Source organism: Actinia tenebrosa, unplaced genomic scaffold, assembly GCF_029948245.1.
Source record: "Actinia tenebrosa isolate PJP-AT-01 unplaced genomic scaffold, QUT_ActTen_1.0 PGA_scaffold7__59_contigs__length_16204524, whole genome shotgun sequence".
In the NCBI taxonomy this organism is placed as follows: domain Eukaryota; kingdom Metazoa; phylum Cnidaria; class Anthozoa; order Actiniaria; family Actiniidae; genus Actinia; species Actinia tenebrosa.
Genome location: NW_028292584.1, coordinates 6,717,299 through 6,736,823, shown reverse-complemented (window position 1 = coordinate 6,736,823; position 19,525 = coordinate 6,717,299). Strand labels below are relative to the sequence as shown.

The window sequence follows — 19,525 nt, the reverse complement described above, 5'->3', positions numbered from 1 at the left end:
CCCCCCCCCGGGGCAATTTTCAGCCATCTTTTGTCATGATATTTAGTGGAGGCTTTGATTATGATTGCTTGCTTTAATGATGATTAATTCGGCATACTTATTCTGGTGCTTAACTTGATACAATGTGTGTAGAGAGAGGGGAGAGAGAGTCATATTACATTTGTTACATAATAGAGCCTAATGTTGCGTGACAAGTATATATTATTACATCCCCCTTTCTATTAAAGGAAAAAAAAAAAACTAATTTTATGAAAAGCTAAAAATTATCTTAATAGAAAAAAAAATCATATGTAATAACAGTAATACTACTTGCTCATGCTTGCAAGTGTCAAATTTTTTTTTTTTTTTCTTTTTTTTTTTTTTTTCTTTTTTTTGTCTTTAAACGTATCTGTTGGGCGGTCTTACGATTCTTCCACTTCGGGTAACTGTGGTCCCAGGTGCGTGGCTTCCGTTGTTTTCCAGAGGTTCTGCATTGCCTCTGGTCTCTGTTAGTTCTTGATATTCACTGGTAGGTTGCTCTGCCGCTGGGGGTGCTTCTCTGATGTGACACCTGTTGCGTCGAAGCTCACTTCCAGTTTGTGACGTCACTAAGTATGAGCGTGGTGCTTCAAGCTTTTCCTTGACGACTGCAGGCTCCCACTTCTTGGTCGAGGGATTCTGAATGGTGATGTTGGTACCTCTTGCTAGCTCGGGTAGAGGTCTGACATTACGATCGTGGTAGAACCTTTGGATTTCTTGTTTCTCCCTTAACCGGTCGGTTATTTGATCACTGTTGGCACTCCTGTTGATGGTGCGGGGTAGGTTATCTTGTAGCTTTCTTCCGAAAAGTAACTCAGACGGCGATGGGAGTTTATTGTCAATGGGTGTGGTGCGTAGACAAAGCAGTGCCATACTGGGATCCTGTCGTTTCTCGAGTGTCTTCATGAGAACACCTTTGACTGTTTTAACTTGATTTTCTATGAATCCATTTCCTTGTGGGTAGTGTGGAGAACTGGTTACGTAGTGGAAACCATATTCGTTGGCAAATTCTTGGAATGCTACACTGTCGTACTGAGGGCCGTTATCTGAGCGGACTATTTTTGGGATTCCCTGCTCGCTGAAGATTTGCTTCATCGCATTAATGACAGTTCTGCTATTACTCTGCCCTTTGGGTATCTTCCTGACGAATGGGTATTTGGAGTAAAAGTCAGAGATCAGAAGGTATTCAGAGTCGTGTAAGTGGAACAGATCAGTTCCTATGGTGTGCCACGGCCGAGGAGGTATCTCAGTTGGCAGCAACGGTTGTCTGGCATTAGATGCCTGATGTTGTTGGCAAATGGGGCATGATTGGGCAATCTTATCAATATCGTTGTTAAGGTTCTTCCAGTACACAGAAGTTCTGGCTCTGAGCTTTGTCATTTCAGCTCCTTGGTGTGCTGCGTGAAGCTTTTGTAGAATGTCATTTTGAAGCGTTACGGGAATGATGATTCTTTGACCTTTTGTTAGTATTCCGTCATCTATTCCTAATTCGTCTCTGAATGACCAGTAAGGCTTTAGGCTCTTTGAGATTTCTTTGATGGTTGATGGCCAGCCTTCGTAGATGACTTGCTTGAGGGTGGCTAATTCTTGGTCTGCGCTGGTGTTTTCACGAATCTTCTCAATCATGGTCTTGCTAAATTGAGGGTACACCTCATGTACTTGGACTTCCATGTTTCCAATGGGATGGTGATCTTCTGGTGATAGACGTGAGAGTGCATCTGCTATCAACATGTCTTTGCCGGGTATGTACTTGATTTTCAGGTCGTATGGCTGCAATCTTAGTAGCATTCTCTGTAATCTGGGTGGTGCAGATATCAGATGCTTGAGGTGAATACTTTCTAGAGGTTTGTGGTCGGTAAACATTGTGAATGGTCGCCCGAATAGATAAGTATGAAATCTCTCACAACCGTATACTACTGCTAGAAGTTCCCTTTCGATGTTAGCGTATCTTGCTTCGGTTTCAGTTAGCGACTTGCTTGCAAAAGCGACTGGTTTGCCATCTTGGAGTAAGGATGCTCCAAGACCCTTGGTCGAGGCATCAACTTGTAGGGTTACTTCCTTTCTATCGTCGAAATATGTTAGGGTGGTTGTATCAGTGATTGACTTCTTTACTTGCTCAAATGCTGCTTGGTAGTTGGCGTTCCAAGTGAAGACTTGGTTATCTTTGAGTAGACCTCTTAAAGGTGCTGTAAGTGTGCTTAAGTTGGGTATGAAAGGACTCATGTAGGTTGCTAGTCCTAGGAAGGTTTGAAGATCTCGGCGGTCTCCTGGCTGTTTCATCTGCTTCAGGGCGGACACCTTTGCAGGGTCGGGCTGTATTCCAGCTTCGCTACAGATGATGCCATAGAATTTGATCTTATCTTGCTCTATGTGACATTTGTCTGGATTGAGCTTTAACCCAGTCTTCTCACATCTTTGGATCATGCTGTGCAAGTTTTGGTCATGTTCTTCTTCTGTTTGGCCATAGACTACTATGTCGTCGACGATTCCAATGACTCCCTTACAGCCTTCGAAGGTCTGGTCGATTTTGGATTGGAATACGTCTTGTGACATACGGAGGCCGAATGGCATTCTCAGAAACCGATACCTGCCAAACGGGGAGTTGAAAGTTGTGAGGTAACTTGATTCTTTGTCGAGGACGACGTTCCAGTATCCGCTTTTGGCATCTAGAATTGAAAAATGCTTGGCTCCGCTGAGTTTGGGAAGAATTTCTTCTAGTGTTGGCGTAACGTGGTGGTCACGTTGAATGGCGGCATTAAGATCTTTAGAATCCAGACATATTCTTATTCTACCGTTGGGTTTGCGTCTATAGACTAGGCTGTTGAGCCATGCGGTTGGTTCACCTTCTCGGACCTTTGTGATTATTCCTTGTTCCATCATCTCGTCTAGCTCTAGCTTGATATCATCCTTAAGGCTGATTGGTACTCTTCTTGGTGGGTGAATCACAGGGGCTATGTTGGGGTTCAGCGTGATATGGTATTCGCCTTGGAATTTTCCGATGCCGTCGAAGCAGGTGGGGTATTTGGATAATAGCTGTGCTTTACTTTCTATCTTCTGGCTTGTAGCGTGGTTTGTATGACTTTGGTCGTGTGGTTGTTTGGCATCGTCCTGTGTTTCCACAGAACAGTTCAGTGTAATTAGCCTTAAATCTAGTGCTGTTGGCAAGCCTATGATTGCACGGCCTGGCGCGTTGGTGATGTAGAAAGGTGCTTTGGTTTGCAATTTATTGTGTGTGCATTCTATATCATATATGCCTAGTTGACCGATTTCTGATCCGCCGTATGCTGTGAGCTTTGTTGCTGATGGCTTTAGGGCTTTAGGTAGAGGGTTTCCGTCTGGACCAATTTCCTCCGGAAACATCTGTTTGAAAAGTCGGATTGGTAGGATGTTGGCTTGTGCTCCTGTGTCTACCTTGGCCTTCAAGTTTGCAGCTTGTGCGTTTCGCATGTTGGCCAATTGAACGCCTAGTGTTGCGTATACTTCATCTCTGGGTTTAGTATTGACGTTATCGACACTTATTGATTCAAAATTCAATGAGTCAAAATGTTCATGTAAATCATTTGTGTTCATCATCTCATGGACGCGCTTGTTTTTGTGACGTGCGTCTTGTGTGCTGTCTTGATATGATGGTTTTTTGTCTTGTGTCGTATGTTGGTTTGTGGGCTGTTGTGTGGACCTGTTCTTTTGGCGGCACATTTTACTCCAGTGGTTAGCTCTTGAGCAGTAATTGCATGTAGAGCCATATGCGGGACATTTTCGGTATTCATGAGTGTTTCCGCAGTTTCCACATTTTCTCATGTTCCCGGTTCCGGATTTTCCTATGGCGTGCACGCTTTGGTTGTCAAGCGGTTTGTTGGATAGCTGTGCTACATGCGCCATCGTTGCTTCGTAAGTTCTGGCGTATTCGATTGCTTTGTCAAGCGTTAAGTCGTTTCCGTGCTCTAGTATTCGCTCTTGAGCTTTAACATGCTTAGTGCCTATAATCAATTGTTCAATCAGGCGTTCTTCTAACTCCTGTTGATCTCTAAACTTGCATTTATTTGCATGATTCCTGCACCTAGTCATGAAATCATCAGTGCTCTCATCGTTATTTTGTTTTAGATGTTGTAGCTGATATCTTTCTAATCTAAAGTTAGTTTTAGGTGCAAGATGCTTTTCGAATTTGGACCAAATAAAGTCGGGCTTTGTTTTGTCATCGTCGTCGGCCCACGTGAAACTGTTGTATATATCTACGCCTTGACGGCCTATCCAAAGTAATATATATGAGGATTTTTCTACATCTGATTTCTTTGAGAACGGACCGGTGCATATTAATTGGCAATATTGTTTAAATCTAGCAAATTCGTCGGTGATATCGGCTCCAGCTTGCCAGTTCATAACAGGGGGCGTGAACCCTGTCGCCATGCTTGATGTGTTTCTTGCCGAAAAAACGCTTATTTCTTAATATTACTGACCTTCCAGTGTCTTGTGTGTTTAGTGCTTTACTTCTGACACCATGTCATGATATTTAGTGGAGGCTTTGATTATGATTGCTTGCTTTAATGATGATTAATTCGGCATACTTATTCTGGTGCTTAACTTGATACAATGTGTGTAGAGAGAGGGGAGAGAGAGTCATATTACATTTGTTACATAATAGAGCCTAATGTTGCGTGACAAGTATATATTATTACATCTTTTGGCAGCGAAAATCGTCCCTGAAGCTCAAACCGATTTTTCCCTTTTTCTCGAAAACAAGAAAAGTATTTTTCAAAACTAACCACACAGCGTTTCGTACTTCATCATACACTACAAAAATCCAGAAGTGGAGCAAATTCGAAAATTTGAGCCTTTCCACAAATTTCTGATTTTGTTTGATTTTTACAGACAGTCGCTCTTAAAGGTTTTTAACTTCAATTTGATTCGAGAATACTTACTATAAGAATGTACTTTCACTTATTTCTATAAATAACAATTAACTGACACGTAATGGTCTATTATAAGAAAGCTAAGAGACAATGTGCACACTATTATGCGGAAGAAAGGCTTTTAGGTATTTATCCGAATACATGAGAGCATAAATAAGAGAGGGAAACTTCATCATGACGCGCGCGCCATGTAAATTCCCGGTTGAGTATTTCTAGTAACCGGTTGCAGCTTAAATTTCGCCTTACCCAACTCCCGTGCGTCATCAACTTGCGTGAACACTAAAAAAGTAAAAGGAGAAACTACAAGCCTATATCGCTTCGAAAGCGATGATGTTTCGGCCCGTTATCTATTTATTGTGTGGCATTGTTTAATAAAGAACTTTGGTCTTGCTGTGGTAAATGAATGGGTCTCCTGTATTTTGAAAATGGCAGACAAGAGCGATTTCGCGGTACGCTTTCACGTTGCAAAGTCTTACGCAAATTTCGATGGAAACATTTGTTATAAAATTCTCTTGGACGAAACACATCGTAATTAAGTTTTTTGAAGATTTTAGTGGTTCTTGCTTTGAAACAGCGTAGTGTTTTGGGGAAAATCAGGGCAACGTACATACATATAACGTCTCGCCGAACAAATGAGAGATCCGACAATAGATATAAACATTACAATGATCGAGTATCGCAGAGAGCAGAGTACAAAGTTCAAAATATTTTGGCACATGAGCATTACTGTACGCGCTATGTTGAATGTAGGATACTTTTTAAACCTTCTTTCTGCTCTTTGACATTTATGGTAAATGTATTTAGCTCTTATATCGTAGTTTGAAGAAAATGCGAAAGTCTCAATTCGAACGAAAAGATACAAGGCTTGTCTTTGACCAGTGCGCCGTCACTTTTCAATAACTTACCTACTTGGCGACTTGGACCTAGATACTGACCTAGGAATAAAATACGCATTGTCGTAGGGTTAATCAAAAATTTTTTTTCCCCCAAAAAATGGCGTCATGCTAAAGGGCATAATATAGTCTACACAACTACCTCAAAGAAGATTCACCGCAACTCTCCGAAATGCTCCGCATGGTGAAATGTTTTACATTTTCCCATTGCTTACGATGGAAACGGCATATGATTGGATTAGGTCCAAAACTCTGACAGCTAAATGACACGCACGGGGACTATTATGGGCCGGCAAACCGAATGTAGTGACTGTTTCGGCCTGAGGGCCGAAACAAAAAATAGCCCAACCGGGAATTTACATAGCGCCCGCCGAACATTATTACTGCAGGGTGTCGCAGTGGGCTATTTTTTATAGCTGTTTGCGAATGATTTTGAAAAATTGTAGCCAAATCAATATTTATTTCAACATCAATTCAGCTGTTTTGTTTGCCCTCGGTTTATTTTTTCATATCTATAAAGATAGTTTTGCAAATGAATGTAACATTAATATAAGTAGTCCTTTCACCTTGAAGTGATCTTACATGGGATCCGTCGTCGCTTCAACGTATGTCATTCTCTTCACATTTTCAAGCTTTGCCTTAAGGGTATCGTAAGTTTAGATTGGACAGAAGGGACTAGATAGAAAACTAAAATTCTCGTAATTGATCAAGGAGATCTATCACTACAAACTGTCTTAATGGCAATTTATTATACGAAACACTCAATTTCCTGTGTATAACGACCATTTTCCGAGTCCAATTACAGAGCGATAACACTATACGCGGTTTTGTGAACCGGTTTTGAACAACGTTTTTTGCTGATGTCAGTGTGTCATAGGACAAAATGTTTGTCAAGTTTGATTATTGTAGATCATCATAGAAAACAGATTATCAGGCACGAAACTTAAGTAGGAATCAATTAATCAATTAAGAAAAGTAGGTCTATTTGCTCTGAGTGTTATTTCTAGGATTACATGAATAGGCTCGACATTTTGGTTCCACATGTCACAAGGGAGAACAGAAACGCGTGTCAAAGTTAAACAGAATCAATTGATCGGTAAGCAAGAAACGTGTTCTCGGAACCAAAATGTCAGTCCTAATGGTTTGCTTGAGGTTAAGGTCGACAGCTCAGCACGTGGAGTTGTTGGCCATCTGAGCAAACATTCTATTCACTTTTGACATCTCTAAAGCTTTTGTTCTCTGATAGTACTGCATAATCGGGTGTGTCAACAATCTATTGACGCCCCAACTTTAGTCTCAATAATCTCCTTCATTTTTGTTTCAAACTTGAATCACCTTCAAGTGGTAATTAGTTAAGTTAAGTGTATAGCGACTACTGTATGATCTATGCGATTTAGAGTTGAGGAAATCATAGAAATTTGGGTAAGTTCAAATTCCTCCTCGGGAATTGGGAACTAGCTCATTAACTCCTCTGAGTCGCATTGACCAATCACAGTTAGCGTTAGGTCATTATCGGCTTGACGTCACTTTCTATAGACCACAAATAATACTTAAGTGCTTGTAGCACACACTAAGAGTTAGTTGTTTTGAGTTCGAGTTCGTGTTCAAATTCACACTAAGAGTTAGAAGAGTGAAGAAAACAACCAAGCGAATAAAAGACCAGAAAATCCATAAAGTCTACATGTGTGTACGTGGGATGAGCTACTCCGCCCCATCCCAGTCATCGGGAAAAACATCCCACGTCACAAGTGCGAGGAAATTTTCTCCTTTTCGTTTGTTCAGGTCACGTCAGTGACAAAAGTGAAAAACGTCTGCGCATGCTCTGAATCCTTATGCGAATTAGTCAAATCATATGTGAATTTGACTTTCAAACATGCCTGTTAAATTGTACTTCACAAAATGTCAAAACTTAGTGTCCATGCTTGAAACTTAAGGCTAATTCTTTCATATTGTTTAATTTGATACAGTATCGTGGTCTGACAAAAGTATACTCGCGAAATTTTTTGTATACTTGGAGAAAACAAACATTTATTTTCTCACTCGAACTCTTCAAAATTCTTAGACGACGTGCTGAAATGCACGCATGCGCAAACATTTCTCTCTAGTGTACACGTCAGTGGTTTGAGTTCGTGGACAAAATCAATCATGAAACTGTATTTTTTCTCGTCCCTGCGGGGCTCGAAAAAATACGGCCGTTTTCACTCGTAAAATTATGTGGCTGTAAAACACAAACTAGCAGTGTAATGACCTCTATTTAAATACCGACAAAGCTACCCTTGTTCCTTTACTGTCAAAGAATGTTCACCGCTTTCCTCTTATGACTCACCATGCATTTCCTTAAGGCTCGATCAATAGCATCAAATTTGAGGAGCACTATCTAGCTTTACATGAACGTACCATTTTTCAATAGTTTTCAAAATTAGTAAGGCAATTCCCGTGTGCAATAAAAGATTGGTAGGCTATCGTATCTATATAAAAGTGGTTTTCGACGACGAAAATATGAAACTCGTGAAAATAAAATAAAGATTTCAATTATAAAATTATAAAAAAGGCTTTTATGCCACGACTGCCCCTAGCGTATTTCTCAGGATTAAAAACTCCGATGGGTGAAAATAAATTTTAGTTGTTTCTATTGTTGATTGTCCTGTGAAAATAATATAAAATTGCTTTATAAACCTTTTAGACTCTTTAAAACAGGTACTGTGTAGTTGTTCGTGGAACTAGATTAAATTCTATTGGGAAAACTGTTGCAAAAGTGATTAGCATGGTTCGCTATTGTTTCTGCGTTTGTGCATGTTTACAAAATTCCCTAGCCTTACTTAAATTTGAAGCCTAAATGGTACATAACAGCGACGCAATGAGACCAACATCCGTGGTCTTCATCAGAACGATTGATGGTTTGCGTTGCCGGGAGATAGACACATACGACGACACAGACGGCAGGGCAAAAAAAACGGGTTCTACTCGACGTTTATTCGTTAGTAAGCTTTATATTTCATAACAAGCTCTTTTGGGGCTGATTAACAAAATACCAAAATTTGTGGAAATTAAAGGAATTCGTATTTGAGATATAACGCCCTGAATGTTGGGAGAGATGATATTTTAATCAGTACAAAAACTAACATTTTCGCTAATACCTCAAAGTAGAATTGCTCGAGGTTCTGAGCAGAATTTTGTGAAAAGTTTAAAGCACAAGAGACACAAATGAAACACTAACGGTTTTTTAGCATGAATGAGAGAGAAAGAAAAAATTGCGAAAGTAGCAGCCTTGTCGTTTTTCTACTCTGTCCACATAGAGCGCATAGCATAAGTAAATAGACTTTCTCTGCTCAGGCAAGAGTTTAGTTCTCTAAAAGAACGCCAATCACACACGGGTAATATTTTCTCATTGTAAGATCTAATTTTCTAGAGCTTGGTGCAGAACACGTTTTCTCACAAGCATTTACTGGGAAGGTGTGACGTAAGGTAGCGGGGGATAGCTCAGTGTGACGATCACTCTAAGTCTTACAAGTCATGTCTGTAATAACCTGTAAAGCCAGAATTGAAAATAAAAATGGACATGAAATTTACGAAAGCAAAAGCAAAATACAGGACGTTTTCGATGTTTAAAGCTCGCTGAATAAGAATTGCAATTGCCTTTTGTTAAATTATATTAAGGCTACTAATGTGTTTTCAAATAAATAAAGGTAATATATATGTATATGCATATATTGAGATAGCTTTACGAGAAAGTAGTTGTCATTAGCAAATATCTCAAAGCAGAATTGCTCGAGGTTCTGAGCAGAATTTTGTGAAAAGTTTAAAGCACAAGAGACACGAATGAAACACTAACGGTTTTTTAGCATGAATGAGAGAGAAAGAAAAAAATTGCGAAAGTAGCAGCCTTGTCGTTTTTCTGCTCTGTCCACATAGAGTGTATAGCATAAGTAAATAGACTTTCTCTGTTCAGGCATATTGTTTTCCATTTTAGACCATGTCTTGTGCATGTTTAACGGTTACACTCGGTTGCTCAAGAGAAGACACTTGAATATGGATACAAACCAAACAAAGAATCTTGTTCGCAAAGGAATGAAACGTGGTCCAAAATAGGAAAACATTACGCCCGAGTCGAAGAAGTTTATTAGGAGGAAAAAAATTGCTTGTCTTGCTAAGATACTGATCACACAATACTGCACACAGAGTGAGATAGATATTAGACTAATAGTCACATTAGTAGACCCTAATTCCATTGTCTTCTTTAGTGCCTATTTGACTATAACATGTTGACTAGTATTTTTTTCATTTCTCGGTTTTAAATTCCTTCACTCTAATAAAAGAACTCCAATCACACCCGGGTGATATTTTCTCATTGTAAGATCTAATTTTCTAGAGCTTGGTGCAGAACACGTTTTCTCACAGGCATTTACTGGGAAAGTGTGGCGTAAGGTAGCGGGGGATAGCTCAGTGTGACGATCACTCTAAGTCTTACAAGTCATGTCTGTAATAACCTGTAAAGCCAGAATTGAAAATAAAAATGGACATGAAATTTACGAAAGCAAAAGCAAAATACAGGACGTTTTCGATGTTTAAAGCTCGCTGAATAAGAATTGCAATTGCCTTTTGTTAAATTATATTAAGGCTACTAATGTGTTTTCAAATAAATAAAGGTAATGTATATGTATATATATACATATATTGAGATAGCTTTACGAGAAAGTAGTTGTCGTTAGCGATGCCTCCATAGAATGAGATTATTGAACTTCTACAGGATCCCAATGGATTCTTCCTGTAAAATGTTAAATAGATTAAACTTAAGCACCGATTGTTCAGAATCTTTTGCAACGAAAACATTGGGGTTTCTTTCTTTGTGACAAAGAATTAGACACCGCAATGTTTTCGCAATATATATGTATATACATATATCGAGATAGCTTCACGAGAAAGTAGTTGTCGTTAGCGACACCTCCATAGAATGAGATTATTTAACTTCTGGATTCTTCCTGTAAAATGTTAAATAGATTAAACTTGAGCACCGATTGCTTATGCTTATGAAGAAATATGGGGACGAATTTTGCAAACATCGTACACACTTCAAAATCTTTTGCAACGAAAACATTGAGGTGTCTTTCTTTGTGACAAAGAATTAGACACCGCAATGTTTTCGTTGCAAAAGATTATGAAGGGCACCCTTGCGTTAATGATCAAGAGGGTCGCAATTTTCGTTAGCCATAAAGTATTACGTAATATTTATATAAAATATTTTTAAATAGCTGTACGAGAAAGGAGTTTTCGTTAGCGTCGCCTCGGAAGGATGGATGGAAGTATATTGAATTTCTGTGGATCCCAATGGGCTCTTTCCGCCTCTAAGGCCCGCCCTTCATAAGCAAACATATTGCTTGTAAATATGCATTAAGATAGCCGTTTTCCCCTGTAAATATAATATGCTTTGTATTTGTTTCAGTTTTAATAATATGTATGTAAGATATGTCTAGGAAGCACGATTAGCGTAGGTAGCGGTGAGAGTCCCGCAGGGCTCGTCGTCGCGTGTTAGTCAGTAGAGTTGCTTATAGGTTTTATATATCCTGTGCTACAAGTATTTTTCTACGGTTTTCCTCCCTCCACAAAACCTAACAATCCAAAATCCAGTTGTTAGACATACCCTGACTTAGGTTAGAGTTTTTTATATTCAGTTATATTTGTTGTTTTTATTTAATTGAACCGCATAGAATGCCTCAAAGAAAAGAAATCACATGGTTGCAGTTCAAACGATATCGGAAATAGAATCAATGAATTCTAAAACGAATTTTAAGATAACAATAAAATCTGGTCCTAGCTAAACTTGTAACTGTGCATCTACGAAATACACAATAGATGCGTTGTCATTATTATCATTATGTATTTATCAGGTATTTATATACCTGCGGGGTCCTTCAGGACTACTGATAAATACTAATTACAATCATTAAAGTGCTAATCTTTCCTTCAACACAATATTTCCAAAGAAGTGATGGGGAGGGGCGGGAAAATGTTTAATGCATGAATTAGACCATATAAAGTGCGCTGCTTCATGCTCTTGCTTCATAGATGTCATCAGCTGAACACTCTTAAGGAGCACCAGCAGTTAAGGTAATAGATGTTTCTAAGTATTGGTAACTTGTTCATTTTCTATTTATACTATCTCTTGTCCCTATCTGTTTAATCCCTTGTGTGTATATCCAATCTTTCTATACTACAGAATATTATGAAAGGGAATCTATGGATGGTGACTAGTGCTCTCACCTCTGTGGTGTAGAGTTTCATTCCAGCAACCCATGTATAGTTTTTTTGTCTCTTTCTTGATTAAAAGGTTTTTCTTCGGGTTCTCCGGTCCTTTCTTCACAAAATCCTAACAAGCTATATTCCAGTTTAATCTGTGAATTAGCCAAGCTCGGCTGACTTGTACCAGCCTAGAGATTGCTTAAATCTTTTGATTTGATGGTTACCTTTTATTTAACTGACATTTTAACACGAAAAGTGATAGGATTTTGTTATTATTAATACAATAAAAATATTTTTCAACAATGATTGAAGGTATCCACGAAGCCACGATCGAGGTAGTGAACTCGCCATTTCTAAAACTCATGATTCGTTTTTATTTAACATTTTAACACGAAAAGTATTAGGTTTTTGTTGTTATTAATACAATTTTTAAAAAAAATTCGGGTTCCATCTGTGAGTCAGTAAACGTGCCTTGACTGAGATCAGCCCAGAGGTTGTTTCAGTGTTCAATCTGTTAGTTAGCCATGCCCTGAATTGGATCAGCCCAGAGGTTGTTTCAGGGTTCGATCTGTGAGTTAGCCATGCCCTGACTTGGATCAGCCAAGAGGTTGTTTCAGTGTTCGATCTGCGAAGTAGCCATGCTCTGACTTGGATCAGCCCAGAGGTTGTTTCAGGGTTCGATCTGTGAGTTAGCAGTGCCCGACTTAGATCAGCCCTGAGGTTGTTTCAAGGTTCGATCTGTGAGTTAACCGTGTCCTGACTTAGATCAGCCCAGGGATTGTCTAAGGTTTTCATAAAATAGCACTTTTGAACGCTAAATCGAAGTTATCGAAACAATACAAATTTCGATAAGCATATACACTTACAAAACTAAATTATTATTACATATTTTGTACTGTTTCACGGATTTAGTGTTTGTCCTTTAATTCTCGAAAATAAACTGAATTTTGAAACAAAGACAAAAATCATTTTGAAAAAGAAAGGAAACGAACCACTTTATCCGATTATCATTTTTCGTTGCCACCACCAGCAACGAGACAGTCTTTCAGGAATGTCCTGCCTAAGGCGCGTTCGTATAGCTATATCTCTCGACCTTCACCTATCTGCTTCGAAGCAAGTGACACGTAAAGGCTTCTACAGTAGCTACACTTCTAGGTTATTATTATTTTCGTTATTATTAATGCAATAAAAATTATTTTCAGTGTTAATTGTTGAAGTTAGTCGGAACTCTTCACTTTTTAAACTCGTGATTCATTTTTATTTTAAATTTTAACACGAAAAGTGATAGGATTTTGTTATTATCAATACAATAAAAATACTTTCGATAATTATTGAAGGTATCCACGAAGGTACGATCGAGGTAGTGAACTCGCCACTCTGAAACTATTCTCACTGCATACGTAATTGGCGTGTCACGTAGGAATTTAGCAACCCCCCATATATGGACATTGGAGTTTGCGCAGTGCAGGTGTAATGCTTTGCAACCCCTGCATATATAACACCACACCCAGATCTTTGAGTCTTTACGTCGGAAGCTGCCTAAGAAGAGAGTAGAAGATTCACCCCACCCACCTCCCCTGGTAGCGGTTGACGACGCATCGCATGCTTTTCGCATGCTCATTGCCAGCAGTCGCGGTCACCTTCAATATCTTAATTCCCTTGACTCGGTGATGAGTATGCAGTGAGGATAAAATACTCATGATTCGTTTTTATTTAACTGACCTTTTAACAGGAAAAGTGATAGGATTTTGTTATTATTATACAAAAATATTTTCGAGAATTGTTGAAAGTTTTCTAAAAGCCACGATCGAGGTAGTGAACTCGTCATTTCTAAGATCAGATAGATCTTACAGATCAAGCCCTGAAGCAACCAATGACAAGTCAGGATACGGCTAACTCACAGATTGAGCCCCTACCCCTCTAAGTGGCACGCCGTATACAGATGAAAACACACTGACCTTGGACAATTTCATTTTTCAGTTTTGATTTAATTTTTCTCCCATATCTTTTTGGCTTTATTAACAGGATGTCGTCTCTACTTGGCTCAATTTTGGTTCTGTTGTGTTTAGACACTGCGAGTGCTCTTGGTAAGTACGTAGCCCGCCTGCTTTTTCAGTTAGCTGATTTAACCAATCGCTGTTAAAGTGCTACTTGGACGAAAATCGCTCCAAAATTAAAACTCTTTCATTCGAGCTGGAACTTTGCTGAAATAATCTTGAATACATTAAGAACCACTCACTGGAATATCTTTCTGATATTCAAAAGAAAAGGGCCAAAATGTTACGATTTATTTTCGTCCGCCATTAATTTCTTGTTACAAGAATTCGGCTCAAGAAGACTGGCACGAGTAACGTATGACGTCATACATTTAACCCAAACCAAAACGTTGGTGGCTATTGTATGTGCCATGTTCGTAAAGCTCGGCTTATTTGGTTTATTCAGAAAATATATGTTTCATTCGATTCCTTAACTACTATATGACCAAACAATGTCTAAGCGCTAGTTTCAATAATATTGACGATCATAATTGGGAAATTTCAATACATCTCGGCACGCCAAGAATCACAACAAAGTTCAGGACGCAAGAGAGAGATTCTAGCGGCTCTTCCGTGCGAAGTGTCAGGGAGATTTGGGATTTATTCGAATCATTCTAAGGATAACACTAAGGATAACAACTTTTCAAGATATATTTACATACAAGCGCAAAGAGCAACCTCACAATTTAGGTCCGCGAGACATCCGACACAAAAGTAAAATCTACAAGCTGAGTGACAGAAGCCGCTGTCGGGCGGGTAATAAATAAGAAACCTTTGACGTTTTTTTACAAAGATAATATTAGATTATCTATGTTTTTACCTATCAAATGCAGAATAAACATTTTGGAGCAAATAATAAACGTTCTGTAGCAAATCAATTATGAGCTCCTCACATTCTGAATTATTCGGCACATTGATCTAAGTATAAATTATCACAAATCTTTATATCACAACGCAGAATTCAAAAGGCAATCAGATATTTTCATAACATCAATAGCTGTTAGGTTATATTGAGACCTCAATTTTAAATCTTTATATCATGGACAGTATGTAGCAAATACAAATCATGGAATGAAAGTAAGGAATTCTTATGAAAACCATTACACAAGCATTGCTTCTTCTTCTAGTTCGGCTTTCTTCGTTGGTAGCAACTGTTTCTAACTTTTCAGGATTGACAAAGAGAGCGTGCGAAGAACTTTCCACCATTTGGAAAGGTATCAAAGCTTTAAAAAAAGTCAACTGAGTTCATTCTTTTGACGATAACGCGTATAAAACATCAAATAAACTTCAGGTAATCGAACAAGAAATGTATGGCGAAAGCGACGCTAACTTGAATGGGTTGCATGTATGACATCACAGAGAGAAACCGGTGGACATAATGACTCTTTGGACGTGAGACAAACAAATTAATGGCGGACAAAAATCAACCATAAAATTTCGGCACTTTTCTTTCGAATATCAGAAAGATATTTCAGTGAGTGATTATTAATGTATCAAAGATTATTTCAGTAAAGTTTCAGCTCAAATGAAAGAGTTTTAATTTTGGAGCGATTTTCGTTCAGCTTCCGATACGGAAGTCACAGGGAGAACAATTTGCATGAAACTGAAAGGTAAAAATAAGATCTGGGGGAAAATCTTCTATTATTTTTTATTCGAGATGAAGATCCAAAAAAAATCAGGCTTAGTGAAATTCACCTCGAATGTCTTTCATTGAAATGGAAAATCTGGAGATTTAGGACAAATCGAGACCAAAAAACAGATTGAAAACTGGTTAAGGTGACTCAAAAAACTTAATAGCGGAGCCCCATACTTAAGAAAAAATGGTAAACCATCGAGTTGATTTTTCATGGTTTGGCTGACGTCACTTCCGTCCGTCCGTACGTCCGTCCTTCCGTGTACACAACACAGGAATCCCGCTTGATATCAAAGCAAAACTACTCACAAATGCGGCTCTCAAATGCACAGAAAAAATCGCTTTAGGACAAATTATAGACCAAAAACAATTAAAAAAACACTTTCATGTAGTCAAAGATAGATCAAGAAGTGTTCTTCAAGAATTCAGGTGTGTGTTTTTTAGCAAACAATCTTATATATATATATATATACATATATATATTTTTTTTTTTGACAAGCATTTTTCTCGACGAATCGACAAATCAAAGACTTTCTCTCAAAACGTTTTATATTTCTATCGATAAGATTAATTTATTTTAATGCTGGAGTAAATATAACATGAAGAGCATATTACAACAAATGTTCGTCCTTTTTTTAGCTTTGTAAATCTTTAAAAATTCGGTTGTTTTTAACCAGCTATCGTATGTTTTTCGTTCAAGAAAAAGCTTTGTTTGCCTCCTATCGCGGGGTCCAGTCGGCAAAACAAAGAAGACTTTCATTTAATAATTTTATATCTTTCTACACGGATAATTTATTTAATCATTAAATGAAATATAAATTTTTACCAAATATTCAACTGTTTATTAAGCTCTTCGAGTAAGTATGATTATAAAAATGAGCTTAAATTTGTGTTGTTGAAAGATGTTATTGTATAAAGACCTACTAGGCTTTCACTCTAAAAAGCTAAAAAATATTCAAAAACATTTACAAACGCCAATTTACTGCCAAAGAAATGAGTCATTTTGTATTTTGCATTGCCTTTTGCATTATTTTTTATTTTGTCTCAGTTGTTCTTGTCAACTGTTTAAATGAATGTAAGCTCTTTTCTTTTAAGTAAACCTCATTTTTTGCTCACCTTAACCAGTTTTAAAGTCTGTTTTTTTGGTCTTGATTTGTCCTAATTTTCGATCTCAATGAAAGACATCCGAGGTAAATTTCACTAAACTTGATATTGTATTGTATTATCTGTAGTTAGCTTTCGTTTTTCTTTAAGTAAAAGAGATTCAAAGCCTAAAACTGTCGGCCTTGGAAAACTTTTTGTCGAAGAGTCTTCCAAGAACAAAACTAGCCCCTGAGGGTGGTGGTAAGTTGTGTACAAAATTCCTAAGTGGGAGAGTATGCTCGCGCGAAAAAGAAAACAACAACAACAAAAAAACAAAAACAAAAAACAAGCAAACAAACAAAAAACGATGTAGTGCATTTTGATTCGATTTCACTGCATGGTTTTTATTATGGGAGAAATTATCATCATTTCGAATAAAAAATAATTGAAGATTTTTCCCCCAATCTTATTTTTACCTTTCAGTTTCATTCAAATTGTTCTCCCTGTGACTTCCGTATCGGGAGCTCCGCTTTTAGGCAGTGCCTAAATATATATATTTACGTCTTTTACAGAACGAGACGAAGTTTACATTCAGTTAAACTTCAGAAGGACAACTGAGACAAAATAGAACATAATGCGAAAGGCAATGCAAAATGCAAAATGACGAATTTCTTTGTCAGTAAATTGGCGTAATTTACCTTTTTTTCTTACGTATGGTGCTCCGCTCGCGCAGGAGCTCCGCTATAAATAATTAGCAATTATTCGCCGAAGGCGAAGTGAATATCGGGGAATATTTACAAGTCTTCGAAAGAAGTAGACCTTTGTGGACGGAACAAAACTGGACAATCCGGGAGAAAATATCTCAAACCAACAAGCAACTCTACTGAAAGCAAAAACAGGGATCGGAAACAGAAATAACCAAGAGTTCTAAAATTGCATTGTCGCTTCCAGAAGCATTATTGAAGGTTTCAATATGAAACTAATGGCGGAGAAAATGCTCAATGATATCAATTACATGAATACTCGTTCCGGTCTCGCTCCACAAATAGCCTCTTATTCAAATAGTTTGTGCAGTGTTGTCAGTGCCATGAACATTAATTGTACTTATGATTTTTTCCCAGAGCCTAAATCCACTCGAGGTCACTTTGGAATAGCATTGGGTAAAAGAACGCCTAGTGGGTCGTTTGATAAAGGAAAGGAAAATCCCAGTCTTAGTAATGATCCTTTCTTTGGTATTGGAGGAAAAGTAGGAATCGGTCATAATCATGGTGATTGTGATGGTCATTGGCATGGAGTTGGCGTTGGCGCAGGCGTCGGATTGGGTAAAAGAACGCCTAGTGGGTCGTTTGATAAAGGAAAGGAAAATCCCAGTCTTAGTAATGATCCTTTCTTTGGTATTGGAGGAAAAATAGGAATCGGTCATAATCATGGTGATTGTGATGGTCATTGGCATGGAGTTGGCGTTGGCGCAGGCGTCGGATTGGGTAAAAGAACGCCTAGTGGGTCGTTTGATAAAGGAAAGGAAAATCCCAGTCTTAGTAATGACCCTTTCTTTGGTATTGGAGGAAAACTAGGAATCGGTCATAATCATGGTGATGGATATGGTAATTGTCATGGAATTGGCGTTGGCGCATCCGTCGGAATTGGCAAAAGAACGCCTAGTGGGTCGTTTGATGAAGGAAAGGAAAATCCCAGTCTTAGTAATGATCCTTTCTTTGGTATTGGAGGAAAAGTAGGAATCGGTCATAATCATGGTGATTGTGATGGTCATGGTCATGGAATTGGCGTTAGCGCAGGCCTCGGATTGCTTGGCAAAAGAGCGGGTCGTTTAATGAAGGAAAGGAAAATCCCTGTCAAAGTAAATAAATGATGCGATTTCATTGAATACCTAGCTAGAAAAGCAATAAACTGAAATGGTAAATAAACTAGATTGGCATGGAAAGATTTCTTTTTTCCCTTTTTACTCTGACTGAACAGCAGCAGTAATAATCATATTTGGTGTAATTAATACTTTATCCGGTCCTGTCCCGTCCTGTCCAGTCCTGTCCTGTCCTGTGCTGTCCTGTCCTTTCCTGTCCTGTCCTAAAAAGCCATGTAGGCGAACGATGTAAGCCATAATGCAAAACTGAGGAGTACTGAAAAATGTCCAGCGTTCAATATTAAAAGTTGCCACAAAATAACTCAAATCCTTTATGTTACGTCATAGTCATTAACATATTGGAAATATAAAACTTCGTATCTCAAAGACCCGACATTAAATGAACGAATTATTTTCACAATCAACTATTCACTATTTAAAGAATCAATTCTGAAAATATTGTGTAAAGGCTTATAAGCACTTTAATATTGTGTCACTATTATCAAGTGCTCATTAGTTTGGTGGCCTGATTTATCTGTCGCTGATTTATAATGGTAATTGAACTGAGTGGAGTGCAATTTGGTCTGAAATCAAACGCGCGATTTGTAATTGTAAGTTTGATTTCAGACCAAAATTGCACGACACGAAGTTACCACTTTATTATATCCATTTCGAAATCTTTTTTGAAAAAGACGTTTTTTCCAGTTAAACCGAGATGACTTACAATCTACAAGCAGTTGATTCAAACATGCTGTCAAGAGAACTTGTTTATACTGATCGAGCAATGATTCTCATTTTGAAAAACAACACTTTCAATCCAAAAAACTAAAATGAATTTATATAGGACCAAAAGGCATTAC

At 38.1% G+C, this 19,525-nt stretch overlaps 1 protein-coding gene across 1 annotated transcript in view; it reads left to right on the top strand.

Annotated features, from left to right (window-relative positions):
- Nucleotides 1-18,749, top strand: part of LOC148905425 (uncharacterized) — a 29,443-nt gene extending 10,694 nt beyond the window's left edge. Inside the window, exons 2-4 of the mRNA XM_089040420.1 lie at nucleotides 11,882-11,923; nucleotides 14,081-14,142; nucleotides 17,929-18,749. Of these exons, the coding sequence (XP_088896546.1) occupies nucleotides 11,882-11,923; nucleotides 14,081-14,142; nucleotides 17,929-18,677 (853 nt within the window). The 3' untranslated portion in view covers nucleotides 18,678-18,749. The remainder of the gene's footprint in view (nucleotides 1-11,881; nucleotides 11,924-14,080; nucleotides 14,143-17,928) is intronic.
- The last annotated feature ends 776 nt before the right edge of the window (nucleotides 18,750-19,525 follow it).